The 17,559-nt window shown below is 41.0% G+C and overlaps 1 protein-coding gene across 5 annotated transcripts in view; it reads right to left on the bottom strand.

Moving 5' to 3' along the window:
* NCOA2 (nuclear receptor coactivator 2) overlaps positions 1–17,559 on the bottom strand; it is a 295,381-nt gene that overhangs the window by 97,233 nt on the left and 180,589 nt on the right. For all 5 annotated transcript variants that reach the window (XM_047783775.1, XM_047783780.1, XM_047783777.1 and 2 more), the window contains 2 exons: positions 9,775–9,879; positions 6,290–6,462 (listed from right to left, as the gene is read on the bottom strand). In XM_047783775.1, the coding sequence (XP_047639731.1) occupies positions 6,290–6,462; positions 9,775–9,860 (259 nt within the window). In that variant the 5' untranslated portion in view covers positions 9,861–9,879. The remainder of the gene's footprint in view (positions 1–6,289; positions 6,463–9,774; positions 9,880–17,559) is intronic.

Genomic DNA, 17,559 nt, shown 5'->3' with positions numbered 1-17,559 from the left:
CTTATCAATATTGAGTCTTTAGGAAGAAAATCTAGAATCAATAGGACGATGACTCCAAATCCAAATGTTAGAAACAATGGCAAGAAGAGTTATAAGTACTGTGTATAGTCTTTTTATCTGCCAAGTACTAGATCAAACCCTTTATAAACAGACTGAACATATTCTTCACAAGAACTTTAGGTAGTGGACACTATCACCCTGTTTTTTACAGATTAGGAAGCAAAGGCCCAGAGATGTTAGGAAATTTAGACATCGTCACACAGCAGGAAAGAGAGAGACTGGGTTCATCTGATTTTCAATAAACCTCAGGCTCTAAATGAGCTCATTATATTGACTGACATAGCCTGCCAACTGGGTTTGAGGCTTGCATTGGTCTATCACACAGTCTGCTCTGTTGGCCCACTTTTACATCTGGCTGGCTGACTGTGGCCATTTAATTAATCACCAGCACCTTTAGAAGAAAACAGGATAAAAAAGAAATTGAAGCAACATGGATGGAACTAGAGACTCTCGTACTGTGTGAAGTCAGTCAGAAAGAGAAAGACAAATACCATATGATTTCATTTATATATGGAATCTAATATACAGCACAAATGAACCTTTCCACAGAAAAGAAAATCATGGACTTGGAGAATAGACTTGTGGTTGCCTGGTGGGGGGGGAGTGGAGTGATTGGGGAGCTTGGGGTTAATAGATACAAACTATTGCCTTTGGAATGGAATGGAATTAGCAATGAGATCCAGTGAGATTCCTGCACTGGGAAATATGTCTAGTCACTTATGATGGAACATGATATTCAAAAACAGAATGTGTACGTGTGTGTAACTGGCTCACCATGCTGTACAGTAGAAAAAAAAATTGTATTGGGGAAATAATTTAAAAAAAAAAAGTAAAAAAAGTTGACAGCTGAAAGTCAAATTATGTTTAGTGTATAAGGAGCCACCATTAAAAAAAAAAAAAGAACATACATGTCATCAGTCTCCCATTCACTCTCCAAATGATCAAGAGTTTGTACTGTCCTAAATACCTGACTGGCAATCCATGACACTTCATGATGACATTATCTATAAGGGCACACCCAAGAGATGCCGAGTTCACTCACTACCCTTTCCAGGGCAATGGATGACTCCACCGTCACCCTAAGGTTTCATGACATGGAACATAAGCAGTGCCTGGAAGCACCTCCCCAAAAGCCTGATTTATAGATATCCGACCCCTGGAAGGGATCTGATATCAGAGCCCTTCTGCCTGCTTTGCTTGGTGACAGATATTAGTTCACACTTAGGCTTCAGCTTTGAATAACTGAATTTCCATCACAAGAACTTCATGTATTTAACATGGGGGGAGAAAAAAACAGGCAGGAAAAACAGAATTTTAACAGACTCTACATTTCACTTTTATGTGCTAGAATTAGGTTGCTGCCATTACTATTTCTTTGAACTTTTTAAATAACTAGTTTGTGAATTTGACTCACCTACATTAATGATGCACCTGCCCACCCCTATGTCCACCAGTGCTACACTGGAAAATGCTTAAAAATCAGCTCTTTGGGAGAAAAGCACCAGTGTTTTTACAAACTGTACTAGTATAAAACATATGTTGTATAGTTGACAGATGATAATAAAATATATGACAACCCTTATTATAAATTCCATACAGCCAACTGATTCTAACAGAATATTTGTTGATTTTTACCAAATTCTTTCTTGTCTTGTAGTGAACTTATGATTGCAACTGTTTAAAGAATATAGTCCTGACATGAAGGTTGCTTGAAATTTTCATTTAAGTTAATAAGACAAAAGTGAAATTAGGGAAATATATATATGGTGGACTTACTGCATATCATATGTGGAAATTCAATAGCTTGTCAATTTCTGAATGACTTCTTTGCTGAATTGGACAATATTTTTCATGTGTGTAAGCAATGGCTACTTAATGTTAAAACAGTAGGTCTCAACTATTAACATTTCCCCCATTAATTTCTTAAGTCTAGAGTGAAAGCCAACAAAAAAGAAATCGGAGCTCCCGTCACGCACAGCAGAAAACGAATCTGACTAGGAACCATGAGGCTGCAGGTTCAATCCCTGGCCTTGCTCAGTGGGTTAAGGATCTGGCGTTGCCGTGAGCTGTGGTGTAGGTAGCACTCAGCTTGGATCTGGCATTGCTGTGGCTCTGGTGTAGGCCGGCAGCTATAGCTCAGATTTGACCCCCAGCCTGGGAACCTGCATGTGCCACAAGTGCAGCTCTTAAAAAAAAAAAAAAGAAAAAGAAAGAAAGAAAGAAATCAAGCTCTGATTAGGAGAGTTTGCTGATTTTCATATTTCCTTGGTGTGAGTCCTGTCAGCATGGCTGACTTCAGGGTAACATTACTGAATGCAAACTCAGGACAAAGATTTGCAGTAGTCACCGCCACCTCGTATTTCTATCATGTAGACACAAGACACAAAAGCCTCTATACTACAGAAAATAGTGAAATGCAGCATAATAGTCAGGAGATGAAGGATTTTAGTCTTCTTTACCTTTTATAAAAACATAATTTAACTGGAAGCCTAAATAATTTTTAGTGGCTGTATTTATCGACTGGCCTCTAAAATTCTTGAAATTTAACAACTGGCTCTTCTTGGTTGATGCCAGTTGACTCGAGTACACAACTGCTCCTCACCCTCTCTTACATCTAAATTGCTGTCCCCGGTTTTAGGGGAAATTCACATGCATGAATTCTGTAATCTGTAACCCGTATTCTCATATTGGCTCTATCATTCAAATTAAACCACTAGAATAATCACCACGAGAAACTAGGAAGACCTTTTAGGCTGCCTCACTCAGCAAGGAATTTCCCCCCTAAATCTGGCCTGTACCAATGCAAATTTTTGAAATATACCTTTTCATTTCTATTGCTATTCACTTTCCAAAAAATAATAACAAAAGGATGAAACCAGTTCTCCACTGACTGACAAAACATATTCTTTATTAACACGCATTGCACTAAAGTGGCTTTAAATGAAGTGAATGACTGATGTATTCCAAATGATAATTCATTTTAGATTATTATTTGAAAAAAAAAAAAGGAGAAGTGTGGCTATGTTGGGATAAGAGAGGAGATCCTACTTTAAAGAGGGCAGTAGAAATTTATTAATTTTTAGAACTTGCCTAGATGTTTTGGTCACTTTATCCTTTATTATTTTTTTGAGAGCATAGGAATCACCATGTATTTTCCATAGAAAATTTTATTTAAGTTTCCAGCTGAGGAGTGTGAAACTGAACCCAGTTATCCAGAATTAAATCCCTTGTATTCTTCATATTACTTATTATTCTTTGTGAAACAGAAGCAATATTAGTCTCTCCGATTACGAAAAAAGGGGTATTGACTACTTATGACTCTTCCCTGTAAGTTATAGATGCCGGAAGTTTTAAACATTTATTGGCATCATATCAAATAGAAAGGAACAGCCCACTTCAACATCAAAACACTGGTATCATGATGAAGTCCAGACTCTGTGCACTCGCTCCACTGCTAAAAGGTCCACTGCAGTGTGATGAGTGCTTTTGGGGAGCTAGCATTGCATCTTTATTTCAATAGCTGGTAACTTCCCCTCTAAATCCCCATCCTTTTAGGCTATTAAAAAATATCCTCCATTCTCTGCCTTTATTCACAAAGTGCATGGAGACGTAAGTAGCAGCTGATGACAGAGGAGCCTGGAGTGGAAGAGCCCGTCTTGCCTGGCTGACCTGCCTGAGCTTTGGACCCTGGTGGCTTCCTTTACTATGAGCCCACTTTCCCCACTGTGTACCCTTTAGGGCTCACTTCCCGAGATCCAGCTTAACTCCTCCAGGACAGTCAGGATTTTACATGCTGGTAACTGAGGCTGAAATACAAGTTAGGTTTGGATGACACTGTAAAGGTGATGGCTGGATTTTATTTTCTCTGATTGATGGTTGGGTGGCTGGGACACACAGAGAGAAGGAAGGGTTCAGATCTGACTTTATGCATTGACCTTGAACCTTAGCTGACTGTCAGTGAAACCCAGGTGGCCTGCACAGAGCTGTCAGCAGAGTAGAAGCCAGAGTTCTCTGGCCCCAGAAAAATTTTACTTTCTTTAAATGACCCTGTTAGGGGAGCATATTCATAACTAATCCCCCACCTCCCCCCACAGCTTTCCATTTGAAGGAAGAGCTCACTGTATGAAGATCTGAGCAAAGGTGAGGGAAAAAGGTGCCTTTCTTCTGCATGTGGGAAAGATATTTACTGAATTCGTACCAAACACTTACTGTGACAAGTACTTGCCGAGAGTGTGCACATAGCTCATGATTTCTTCAACAACTATGCAACCTAATGTTGTGACTGCTAAATTCTATATGAGGAAACCGAGTCTCAGAGAGAGAAAATAATCTGTCCAGGTTTGCAAAGTTTGTAAGAGACAGAACCAAGATTCAGGTTCTTGCTCTTTCTTAAAAACAATTTATTAAATAAGCAATATTCTTAAAATATTAGATTGGTGGAGAAGTTAAAAGTATGTACTTGTAATTTTCATTTCTGTTTCCCTTTTCAAAACACATTAGTTTTCCAATTAATAGGAACATTATTTTAAGAGTAAGACGTGACTGGGTATTTACTGTTGTGGCTTCATGGGTGGTTGTGGCATGCAACCTTATGATTAAACTCACAGCGAAAGTATGGCAGAGTCCCAGCATGACACATCTTAACGTGTTTTATGGTTTGAAGGGGGGAATAACCAAAGTTTTGCAAAACCGTAAAACCTTGTGCAAGACCTCGAGAGTAAAACATATACATGTACTACTGTTTCAAAGTGTGAAAATACTAACAGGCAAGGTTCAAAAAACAGAACCATTCAAAAGTCTTTAGAAACACAACCTAAGAAGCTTAATGATTTTTCCACTGCCATGATACGGGCGCCTAGAAATGTAGCAAATTCAACGCACTGTAATCTGGAACCAATAATTTCTCCTAATAATTTTAGGAATATTGTTTTATCCCTTTGCTGATACCAAAAACGAAGAAGATACGAAATTGAGATTAAACCGAATTATCGATAACTGGTGAATCTCGAAAGGAACACAAGGAAGAGGAAAGAGACGAAGGAGACTGGGACAGGCACTGAGGGGAGAAACTCCGAGGATGCCGCATGTTACGATGATGTAAGTTATGGTATTTCCCTATCAAAACCAGGAAATACTACTTTTCAGAGTAGGCTAGTGTTAGGAACTGCATTGGGTATGCTTACATGTATATTTTTAAGTTCTTAGAAGGCAGACCTATACTTACAGAACTGTTTTATATAAAACTTAGCTCAATATTTTCTATTTGAAAATGGAAAACGTCATGATGAAAACATGCAAATAGGTAGCTAGGATGTTTACGACAGAGGGGTGGGCAAAGTTTCAGGCTCACATAGCTGTATAAACAAAGACATTGTTTTTCTAAAACCTGCCTCTTTTAATGTTATATAAAAGGCAGATAAAAAGTAATCTGAACTCTAAGAAGATGCGCTCAAAAACAGATTACAGGAGATAATAATCTCCTCAGCCCTGAAGGGGAGCAGTGTACGAATACTTCAGGAGAATATATTGGCCCTGAGCAGCAAGATGCTGTTCATACTTGCCTAACTCAGATTTTTTTTTGGCACCATAACGTCCACTGTGTTTTTTAAAATATTATTTTCTTAAATTTTTTCTGTAGGCAAAAATGTCAAAGGAGAGAGGCAGAAAATGATCTTAGGGGGAAAAAAAAGAAAACCCCAGGAAGAAAGCTGTCATGTTTGGTGTTTCAACTTCACAAAAGAATTCTGACTAAAGGTTGAGCCTTTCAAATCTCCTGTCATTCAGGATATGAAACTCTAATTTAGTGGCCAGTTGAGGCTCAGACTTAAATATGCTGACGAGTTGAAACGGGAGGTGGTTTACTTCCTTACTTCTGGTTTCCATCCTCAGCTGCCTCCTCAATGGCAAATCATGACAGTCACTTGCTGTATAACGTATAAGAATTCCGAGGCAGGGAGAAGAGTCGGGGACACCTCGTCCAAGTTCTACTGGGTGAAAACGTCCATCCCCCTGTCTCAACTTGGCCTCCTCCGTCTTTAGGGAGCTGCTGCGTTTCATACAGAGCCTATTTATAAACCACTGCAAGTGATACCTGCATTCATCTTGCACTGTGACATCATCTTCTCATCAATAATTTAAGCAGAAGAAATGGATTAAAGGCACTCTGGAGGGACTGCTCACACATGCAAACACTGAAGCCAACTAAACTCTCCAAAATATTAATTCTTACCTTGTTCTTTGATCTGACGAATTTGCTTCACAGTTTCTTTTAAGATTGCACATTTGTCAGGTTTGAAGTTAAAATTGTCTATATCGTTAAAATTCGCAAAAATCAGCTCTGCAAGTTCTTCAATGTATTTATTTTCCTGTTCACGATTACGTTTCTCAGTGCTCCTCTTGGGGCTGTTATGAAAAAGAGAAGCATGTTAAACAAGTTCTAATACCAAGATAGCAAGCAAAAGTTACTTAGAGAAACAAGGAAGTCCTATGGAGAAAAAAACCCCGTATTTTCCCTGTTACCTGTTTTTTGAAATCAAACTTACCTCAGTTCGTAATTATACAGTTACTTGTGTGATCATTTGTCTCCTGTGTTTAAACGTCTCCCACTGGTCTATAAGCTTCACAGTGACAAGGATCAGGATGATCTGCTCATCACTGTGCTGCATGCAACACACGGTACAAACAGGCATCAAATTTACTGGTGAATAAAGAAGACTTAGAAACATAAGCGAGTTCCCGCTTATAAAGATTTATTTCAATTTTAGTAAAAGAAGAAAGAGAAGTGAACCTAGTTGTAAGAGTAATAAATAAACTTCAATGATTTTTGATAAAGCATAAGAAATAATGAAAACAAATCTCTGTAATTTCGCAGACTTCTTTAGGATGTTAATAATCAAATCTAACAGACTTTTAAGATAATGTTAAAAACCACAGCATAGCTAGAAACAAAAGTGAAACTGATCCAGGGTCTTTGTCCAAGCTGAATAATAGGCAAAATGTAAACAAACTGTCCAAATTCAACTTTTAAAACATTAAAACATTAATGGAAGGGAGGGAAGAATAAGACTTGGCAAGATCTTCTCATGTGAATTTGACAAAACAGCAAACTCAAAAGTTCCCTTTGATAATCACAGCATTCAATTTTTTTCTCAAGTATGATAGAGAGCTCACTCAATGACATTCAAACAATACAATAAATAGGAAAAGCAATGTGTTTATGGTAGCAGCTTTCTGTATTCTTTTCGTTTAAAATTTTTTGGCCACAATTGTGGCATGCAAAAGCTCCATGGTCAGGGATTGAACCCGAGCCATAGCAGTGATGCCACATCCTTAACCACTAAGCTACCAGGGAATGCCGCTGTATTCTTAATATGTAATTATTTGTATGTAATACCAATTTATAAAATTTTGTGATTTGTAATAGAGGTTCATGTTTGCCTCTAAATAGCAGCTTTATTTTCACAAACTAATAAACCTAAGACAGAACACAATCTCTCCATTTTCTACTGGTGACACCATCTGTGATCACCCAGTGAGTAACTAGTAGAGTGAGGATCAGAATTTGGTTTTGCGCAGTCTCATTTTCCCTCCTGGCTTTTACTTGATCAAGTCTGCAGAAAGGGAGGCCTTGGCTGCCACGTGCAGAAGAATCAAGTACCCCTTCTGGATCCCTCCACCCCTTCTGTCTCCTTCCATCCTCTCCACCCCAAGACACCAAATAAATGACAAAAAAGTGTTTGTGGGGGGTTGTTACAAAGCCCCCAGGGCCTCAGGGAGAGGAAGGAGCCTTGCCCACCCAGCACCAGCCAAGCAGTGAGTGGTGAGAGGGCAGGCTCCATCCAGCAGCCGCCTCCTCAGCCAGGACTGCCAGGCACTGAAGGCAGCTGGACAGACAGAAGGCTGAGGCTGCTCAGGAAGCACTGAGGACTCCAGTGGCCGCACACAGGAGCTGGGGCTGTGGTGTGGACTGTGGCCATTTAATCTGCCTGTTTTGCTTGGCAACCAGACGAGGAAAAGGGGACAGCTTTTGCTCTCTCAATGGCTCTTCCCTACTGTTCCTCATTGGATCTTCCTATTCACCATTTAATAGAAGTAGCTGTTTTACTTTTTCATCATTTATAATGATTCTTACTTTTTCCATTATAGCTGGTTTACAGTGTAAATTCTTTTTCCTTTTTTTTTTCTTTTTGGTCTTTTTTAGGGCCAAATCCATGGCACATGGAGGTTCCCAGGCTAGGAGTCGAATCAGAGCTATAGCTGCTGGCCTACAGCACAGCAATGCAGGATCCGAGCCGAATCTGCAACCTACACCACAGCTCAAGGCAATGCCGGATCCCAGACCCACTGAGGGAGGCCAGGGACTGAACCGAAACTTCATGGATACTAGTCAGGCTTGTTTCCTCTTCGCCACAACGAGAACTCCCTGTTTAACTTTTAAAATCATGGAAATGATTTAAATCATCAAAAGTGTGAAGCCTCTTTTCTGCCTCTGTGCCCTATTTCTCATCCCCATAAATGGGCAACGACTCTTTGTGTTTCTTAATTATCCTCAAATAATACATTGATTATTTTCTTTTTTCTGTACAAATGGCTGGACTCCATAAACATTTTCTAGACCGTGAGTGATTCTCTGCAGTAAGATTCTTAAGAGACTGTTAAATATCAATCCATAGAGCGTCCTCATTCTTTCTCAGAGCTGGATGTATCACAGCTGTTCAAACAGCTCCTCACAAACATTCAGGTTTCTCCTTATCTTTTTGTCTTTTTTTTTTTTTCTTTCACTATTTCTTGGGCCACTCCCATGGCATATGGAGGTTCCCAGGCTAGGGGTCAAATCGGAGCTGCAGCCACCGGCCTACGTCAGAGCCATAGCAACGCAGGATCCGAGCCGCATCTGCAACCTACACCACAGCTCATGGCAACACCGGATCATCAACCCACTAAGCAAGGGCAGGGATCAAACCTGCAACCTCATGGTTCCTAGTCGGATTCGTTAACCATTGCGCCACGATGGGAACTCCTCTCCTCATCTTTTCTGCTTATAAGCAGCGCTATGATGGGTAACCTCATACATACAGCACCTGGCACGTGTGAAAGTATTGTGACAGAAAATCCCCAAAAGTGGAACCGCTAGTTCGAAGGGAATAAGCATTTATACTCTGAACAGATAGTGCTAAATTGCCTTGCAACTCACATTTCCAGCCCTAATAGAAGATGTGGAACTTGTTTGTAAAACTGTTTCTTTTATTCACCTAAGACCTACAGTCTTTGTCACATACTCAAAAACAAAGGGACTTAGCATTTCATTTCTTGTTTTTAAAAAAGAAAGATATAAAGAAGCAAAGAAAGAAAGAAGAGTCAGTGTAAATGTAACAGTACACTTTTTTACTATGGGATCTCTTGTCTTTATGATATTCTACGAGCAAATAGAAATGAAAATGTGAAAAATTCCAGATTACATAGAATAAACTGGGCCTAAGAGTCAAAGTACATAGGGAACTCAGAAGAATGTAGTAGCTTTCGTCTTCTGGTAAAGAATAATAAAATCTAAACCTGGTTAGCATATCTAAAATGTATGTTAAATAAGACATATTCAAAGGCTTGACAGGTAAACAGCATTTGATCCAGGTATGAAATCAAAGCGCTCAAATATCAAAGACACACGTGTGAGGCTTTCCTGGGCAACACTGGTTGTGTTCTCAGGGAGAAACTAACCTGGGTCCAAGCTGGTCAGGACATTCCTTGCGCTTTCTCGTCTCTGCCCTGGATGGGTCAGAGGTATTTTCTCCCATCCCACTCATCTTGAACACATATCAGCAACTGAAATGGAGAACAAGGAGAAAACCAGTGAAAAAATAAAATACCCGATCAGTTTACCAACAATAAAAACACTTTGGCTTCAATCAGAAAACTGACAACATAATTAACACATTGCTTTGATTTATGGGCATGTATAATTCCTCGTGAAAAGGGGGTATTATTTTTTGAACCTTGCTCAAGTAAAGCAAACGTAAAGATTAACAATTAAAAAACAAACAAGCCTACCTCACCGGGCCCACTCTTAGAACAGGAGTTGTATTTCAACAGCACCCTGACAATCTGCTAGCCCTGCGTTTCTGCTGTCAGCCTCCAGTTTCAGGAGAGATCTTATACCACGTGGGAACTACAGGTGCTCTAAGGGGCTCCTCCCAGTCTCTGTTTTGGGTTTGTCAAGTCTGGGCTGTAATCACTCACCCCTGAGGAACAGCCCGGGGAAGTGGCAGGGCCTTGCCACCAAGCTGAATCTTTCCAAAGCCGACCAGGGTGATCTGACACCCCTATCCCGGGAGCAATGCCCCACAAACACAGGGTCTTTCTGTCTCCCTGGGGCATCTCCGGGGGCCCTCCCTTCTCCCTCCCTCCTGGCAGGGGCTTCCTCTCACATCCTGTCACCCATCCACTCTCCCTCCCTCAGCAGATTCCAGCTGCTGTCACTGCAGGTCTTAAGATGCACTCAAAGATCAGGAACCTTATTGACCCCAATGGAGGAGGCCTTTCCTTAAAAAAATAAAAGAACATGTGTAAGAATAGAACCCATGTGTTCAGGCTGGCCCATCATTTGTGGCATCAAAATGATATTTAGATATGCAAAGAACAAGAGATAGAGGTTTAAGTTCCAAAAAACTAAGCAAAGGGAGTAGCATAGATTTTGAGGAAACAGAAGATGATCATTACTCAAGGTGCTTAATAACTGCTTAGAAAAACAAAAACCAGGAGTTCCCGTTGTGGCGCAGTGGTTAACGAATCCAACTAGGAACCATGAGGCTACGGGTTCGGTCCCTGGCCTTGCTCAGTGGGTTAAGGACCCAGCGTTGCTGTGAGCTGTGGTGTAGGTTGCAGATGCAGTTCGGATCCCGCGTTGCTGTGGCTGTGGTGTAGGCCGGCGGCTACGGCTCCGATTAGACCCCTAGCCTGGGAGCCTCCATATGCTGCGGGAAGTGGCCCTAGAAAAGGCAAAAAGACAAAACAAAACAAAACAAAAAAACACAACCAACTGGAGCTCCCAAAGTTTAAGTCAGCATTTACCAGTCTCTCCTAGAGTTCCAATTCTATGCCATCTCCCCACCTTCGATCCCCCAGACTTCCAGAATCACCTCTGCCCTCTTCTGTTTTCTGCAGTGGCTTTTCATCCTTTCCATGAAAATTCAGAGGGAGGGGCAAGTTGGCAGGTCAAGGACTCTTGGAAGATGCTACTGAGTTAACAGGTGCACAGAGACCAAGGACAAAGAGGAAGGTGGGCTAAGACAGCACCCCCAGGACAGATAATGGCAGTGCTGTCACATCCCTGTCCGACTGGCCAGCGGCTCCCCAGGCTGAGATCGGGGAACGGATTTCTTTGGGCTTCAACTCTGATCCGAGGGGGAAAAGGAGTTAACTTTTGTTTAAGGATCAAGTGTAAGGAGGATGAGGAGACACTGTCTTAGATGAGGAAGGGGGTACCAATTCTGAAAGCTAACACTGGAGCTTCCTAGTGTTGGCAGCGTAACTAAGTCCCAAGGTCTTGTGCTGTACTCACAGCTTGGGGCTGATAAATTAATCTGTATTGAGTTACTGTTCATTTAGCATTTACTCTGCACCACGCAATTCACAGATAACATTTAATCAGCAAAAACACACTATGAGAAGCAATAGAGCAAAGAAGTCAAGGATGCATCCAACTCCACTGCTTGGTTAGTTGTGGGACCTTAGGGAGTTACCGCTCGTGCCTCAATCACTGCTTCTATAAAATGGGGAAATACATGAGCACCTACAGCACAAGGCTGTGGATCGGATCAGCAAAGGGCAGAACTGGAATTGACACACAGGCTTACAGGCTCTACTCTTAACTACAGAGCTATGGCAAAGGGTCACGTCATCAAAGTAGCAGGATCTGGACCACACGGTTCCCCTGCCTGACTCCCTCCCCCTCCCCCACATGTCACTTATTCACTCAAAGACATCCTGCCTGGTGCTGTAAGTCAGGCTCAGTGTGAGGACCAGGAGAAGGAGGTGTGTTCACTAGATGAACACACGGTGAGAGGAGGGAGGAACTTACACAGGAACCATAGGAAATTCATACAGGAGGAACCCCAATCAGGAAAAACAGGTGTACCCTCTACCATGAGATCCAAGAACACTTGGCTGGGGGGCAGGGGCGGGGGAGCAGGTTCTGAGCTGGGCTGTGAGGGAGGCGGGTGAGTTACAACCCAGGGAGGGGAGTCAGGGCACTGCAGGAGTACAGAGCCTGAAGCAAAAACCCCCGCATCAGAACCCTTCTTGGTTATGGACATTCATTTTCAGTGTTTCACTTGGAACTGCAATTCCCGGGGCTTCACACACGAGCGTGTAAAAAAACATGTCTCATCCAATCTGAAGGAGCTCTCAACAAACAACCTAGGAACTTCCACCTGGGAAGCAGTTTTCCCTAAGTCTTAAAAGTTAAGTAAAATTTTGTCATCAACATATAACCCCCAATCTGTAACAAAGTGCCCTATATAGTAAAAATGGCCCCTGCCCCTGAGAGTATTAAAAAAGGAAAGCACTATTAGGAAGATGAGAAAGCTTCTCTCTCAACAGACTGTTTTACTTGAAGTCGTACATACACAGTTTGGGGTTTAACACTGGCATCAGCATGACCTACCTTTACTTTTTGCAAAATTTGTATCGAATAATCATAACTGCGTGAGGGGGCAGCACTGATGGATTTCAACAAAGGGACTGGTCAGAAGTGAGGTGCAAAGCCAGGAGCGCACGGTTTCTGGTCTAAGCACAGTACAACCACTTGCACAGACTGTTTTTATTTTACTTGTATCTACCCAAGGCAGACTCACGAGCCACTCCACTTGGAGCTTTTAGACGTCATGAATTTCCTCTTGAAGTAAGTTATTTAAAGGTCAAGTTTTGCCTTTCGTTATTATGTGATGGTACCTTAAACACATTTCCTCAAAACCTAAAAATTTCACCTTTTCACACATTCTTGCTTGTATTTTTCTGTATGTGCCCCCCCACCTCTACCCCCCACCACATCCTCTTTTCTGAGCAACCTTCCTGGGCTATGTGTGTCCGAGACACATTGCCAGCAACCTTTAAACTACCAAAGGGAAGAAAAAGGACAGGGGTCTGCAGTCATTGGTCAAGGTGGGGACAGACGAATGCACTCTGCAGCTGCAGCCGTCAGGCTGGGGGTGCCCCTCGGAATCACGGATCATCAATCAGGAAAAAATGGGGTGTTGGAGCAAGGAAAGGGGGAAGGTGATGACAAGAAGTGGACAGCTCCCGTGTGCCACGAGATCAGAGGCAGATGTGATCCCGCAGCAGGTGTGTGGGTTTATGCCCTGCTCCTCAGTGGATGAACCAAACAAGTGACAGGAACCTCATCACTAGGGTGCTAAAGAGAGGAACCGAGGTGCTCCAGCCTAGACCCCTCTGACTGATGTTCTCAACACCCAAGGAGGCCCCACTGGGCAGCAAGTGGTAGAATTTCACACAGAGTGCATGGGTGCAGGGACAGACGGGAGTCAATACTTTTCCCACCCAACTGATGGATAAAAACCAGAGACAGACAGATTGATCTATGGCTTCCAGTGTACAGATACACAAAGACAAATCATCGAAAATAAAACAAATTGTATAGATAGATGAGTTTTAATGGGTTTTTGTAGATCACAGTTAAATATCAATTTTCAATGAAAAGGATGAACTGTGGCATTGAAGGTTTAGACTTTGTGAGTGGGCCTAAAATAATAGTGTCTTAAAATGTCTGCAAGTTTTTAACAGTCACATGAAATTAACATTCTTGAGCATTTCACTCTGAATTCTGAAATGTCTAATGTAAATCACAAAAACTAAAGATGACACATGTAAACTCCAGGGTTGGTACGTGATGGTAATTACAGTCATTTAGAAGACGCCAGCTTCTACCAGATGCTGGGGGGTGGGGGTGGGGGGTGAAAGGACGAGACTGGAAAGGAAGTTTCAATTTGTCCATTCTTGTTATCTAGAACCAAACAACAGACCTGCTTTCTCTGTGACATCCTCCGATATCAACTTGCACAAACTAGACAGTGGAGGAAAGATTTACAGCCATAAGAATTGATGTTTTATTTTCTTAAAGTAACAACATTCTGGGTGGGTGGGGGTGTGAACAATGCCTGTTAAATCTTTAGCATAATGACAGAAAGCAAAATATAATGTTAATTGTCAACACAACTACAAACTGTACTCTTCTTGCATGAAACTCATCAATACCACTTATAAGGTAACAAAGCTGTTGCTCATATACAGCCTCACGCCATTAAAACTAGTTAACCATCCAGAATTCATGTAAGTGATAATGTGCATTTTATCTTTCATCAGTACTGGCCATCTTCCAAACCAGGCCTGTAAAACTGTCAGATTTATTATATGCTGAACAAATTCAGTTAGAGAATAAATAAGGATAATACTGTTGCTGAAATCCAAACACAGTCAGTGATCAAACATCAGAGCTCTTGTGCCAGTTCCAAGAAATATTCTTAAAAAGTTAGGCCCACTCTGAAATCCCTTACTTGGAGATAAAATTTATGAGATGATATATAAAGCTGTTGTATCAACACCTACAAGAGGAGAGGATAACTGAAAAATCACCTAGTTCTGGATATGAGACCAGAAAGGCTTCCAGGGCCTTCCAGGCTCTTCCTGAACTGAACTCTCTTTACAGGAGACAGGCGACACTGTGGAATCCGGGGTCTGACTCTTCATGAACTTTGTAAGACTAAGAACTATTCAGGTCATGTGAAAAGTGTACATACATTTTCACTGAACCACTTTCCCATTTTTATTCCATTAAATTATAAAAGGATAACCTCGAAAGAGACCTCCATGGCTCAGAAGTCCACCTCAAAAGTTAGAGGCAGGCATGATTTCTTTATCACAAGTAAACATATTCTACTCATTCTAAACTGGAAACAATTTCTCCCTTAGAGTATACCATGTTCCAGGAGGGTCCCTTTGACAAAAGCAGAATTTCTGGGCCAGCCTCTGATAAGTCTAAAAAAACCCAACAGTATCTAATGTTAAAATATGCAACATGTGCTTTAAGGATACAGATGCCTGAGAAGAGCAGACAACTGAGAGTGGGCCCATCCCTGGACATAAGTTAGGTGACACTGCAGGGAAAACATGCAGGGGAAAGACCACCTTCTAAACAGTGTCAACTAAACAAAACTACCCAAAGCAAACAATATTTTGGCAAGAATTTTAAAAAATCTGTGCAATAAGTACCACAGAGTATATGCAAAGATACACTGTGGATTTGTACAAACAAGCACACAAAGAAAGCATTATCCATGCAAATACAACATAGGGAGACTAAGGAGAACTCCTGAATGCGAGGATGAGAGCGCACAGAAAATTCAAACTACTTCTTCCCACTGGCAAAACAAGTAGTGCAGTAACACTGTGATAAAAGATCTTATTCAATATTTCAAAAATAAATTTTAGTTAGTAAAATGGTATATTATTTTCCCCAAAGTGTTACTACTTTTAACTAGATCATATGAACACTTTTCACTTCATCTTTACATACATTATTTTGCTTCTTGCTTTTCATACGATAAAACTTTAATTTACCCCACACATTACAGTGTGTATATAGAGTGAGACTCATAAAGCTGCACATTAATTCATACAGTGACAACAGTTAGGTTGCAAAGTTTTAGGAGCCTCACTTCATACAGATCCAGAATAAACAGTTATCTTATCAGAAACAAATTCTCAGTTTAACTTCACTCTCTTGAGCAACTTACTGTACACCTGACATTTTAAATTCACTGCAACAATCTAAACACAAGCTATTATTATTAGGGCATGATTTTTCAATAATAAAACACTAAGAGTTTACAGTTGGACACAGGAGTCAAGAAAATAACAAGAGCCTGTAACTACAGCTATTCTTCTCCCAGTAAAATGGCTTCGACACCTACCTTCTCTTAGGCTGTTTCTTACTCCACGGAACAGTAGTAACTGTGTGTAAACAAATGTTTAAGCTAAAAATTCCTTCTTTTTCAATATGCTCCACTCCTAGATTTACTTTTGTATAATGGCCTTAAAGTGCTATATTAGACAGTAACTAGAAGACATATTCCATTTTCTGACTGAAAGCCAATAATACTCATGAATTTTTTAGCTGAAAGACACTTCAAGATGCCACTGGGAAGACTGTAATAAACACATTAGGCTGCAAATGGGCGGCAGCAGCTCTTTAACACATGCTGCAATAATCAAATAAAGGGCTAAATTCAGGCTCACTGGTTACATAAATATTTTGCTGTAACATTTTCATCATCTCCATCTCTCTTAAAGAAGGAAAAGGCCTCTCTGAACGTCTTAGCCTAGCAAAATTCAGTGCAGAATGTCTAAGTAGCAGAGAGCTGTTCTAAGCTATCCTTACCAACGGGGGGAAAAAACGTCTAGTCTGACATCAGTGGCATAAGGTGGTTTCTCCTTCTGAACGCTCATAGGCTAAGTTCCTTAATATAGCCAGTCACTGGGCTGCGTCTATATTCAACGACGTCAGCCGCTGCTAATATAGCCAGGAATAGCAGGGCTAGGTTTTAATAAGGCCTCAGATGAGAAAACACTGGGGGAAGAAGCCGCATTCCTTGCATAATATAAGCACTTCCCTCCCCTTCGTGCAGGGTGTACTTAGTCCCTATTTAATATTCGGAAAACCAGTTTTCACTGAAGGCTTAGTATTCTGGAAAGAAGTCCTCAAACTAAGCACTACAATGTGGCGCTTGTGTTTGAGTTTCATAACTTGTCCAGATTAAAACTCAGTTCTCTTTCTTTATTCTTCCGAAACCCATTTTAAACTTCTTTGAGGTTTTTTAAAATAACCTGCCTAACTTACGAGAAAAATGTACTGAAATGGCAAGGGCGAGATAATCTGTACCTACGTTAAAAAGCATTTTTATTATCCCACTTGTAAAAAGTTTTTTAAAAAAAAATGAGAATCTTCTCCCATAGTAAAAATATGTTGTTTGCTTTGGGGGGAGGGACTGGCACTTACTCAGAGTTAAGCATTTTTCTTGCTTAAAAACCCACATTTTTTTCTTTTTTTTGGCCATGCCCCAGGCATTCAGAAGTTCCTGGGCCAGGGATCGAACCTGTGCCACCGCTGTAACTACAGAGTCACAGCAGTGACAACACCAGATCCTTAACCCACTGAGACACAAGGGAACTCCCCCAAATCCACATTTTAATGTTTTTATATATATGTGCATGTACACACACTCTCACACACACCCTCAACTCCTTATAGATTATCTAACCTCTCTGACCTGTGTTCGTAAGTAATTTGCTCAAATCACACAGATAATAAATGATAGGTCAGGAGTCAAACTCAAGTGAAATTATAATAGCTGTCATTTACTGAGTGCTGACTATCTTGGCAGGTACTCTCTAGGTACTTTACACACAGGTGCACCTTTAGTGCCTGTAACG

Source organism: Phacochoerus africanus, chromosome 6, assembly GCF_016906955.1.
Source record: "Phacochoerus africanus isolate WHEZ1 chromosome 6, ROS_Pafr_v1, whole genome shotgun sequence".
NCBI lineage: Eukaryota > Metazoa > Chordata > Mammalia > Artiodactyla > Suidae > Phacochoerus > Phacochoerus africanus.
The sequence above is the reverse complement of the archived record's forward strand: the minus strand, read 5'-3'. Positions and strand labels throughout refer to the sequence as shown.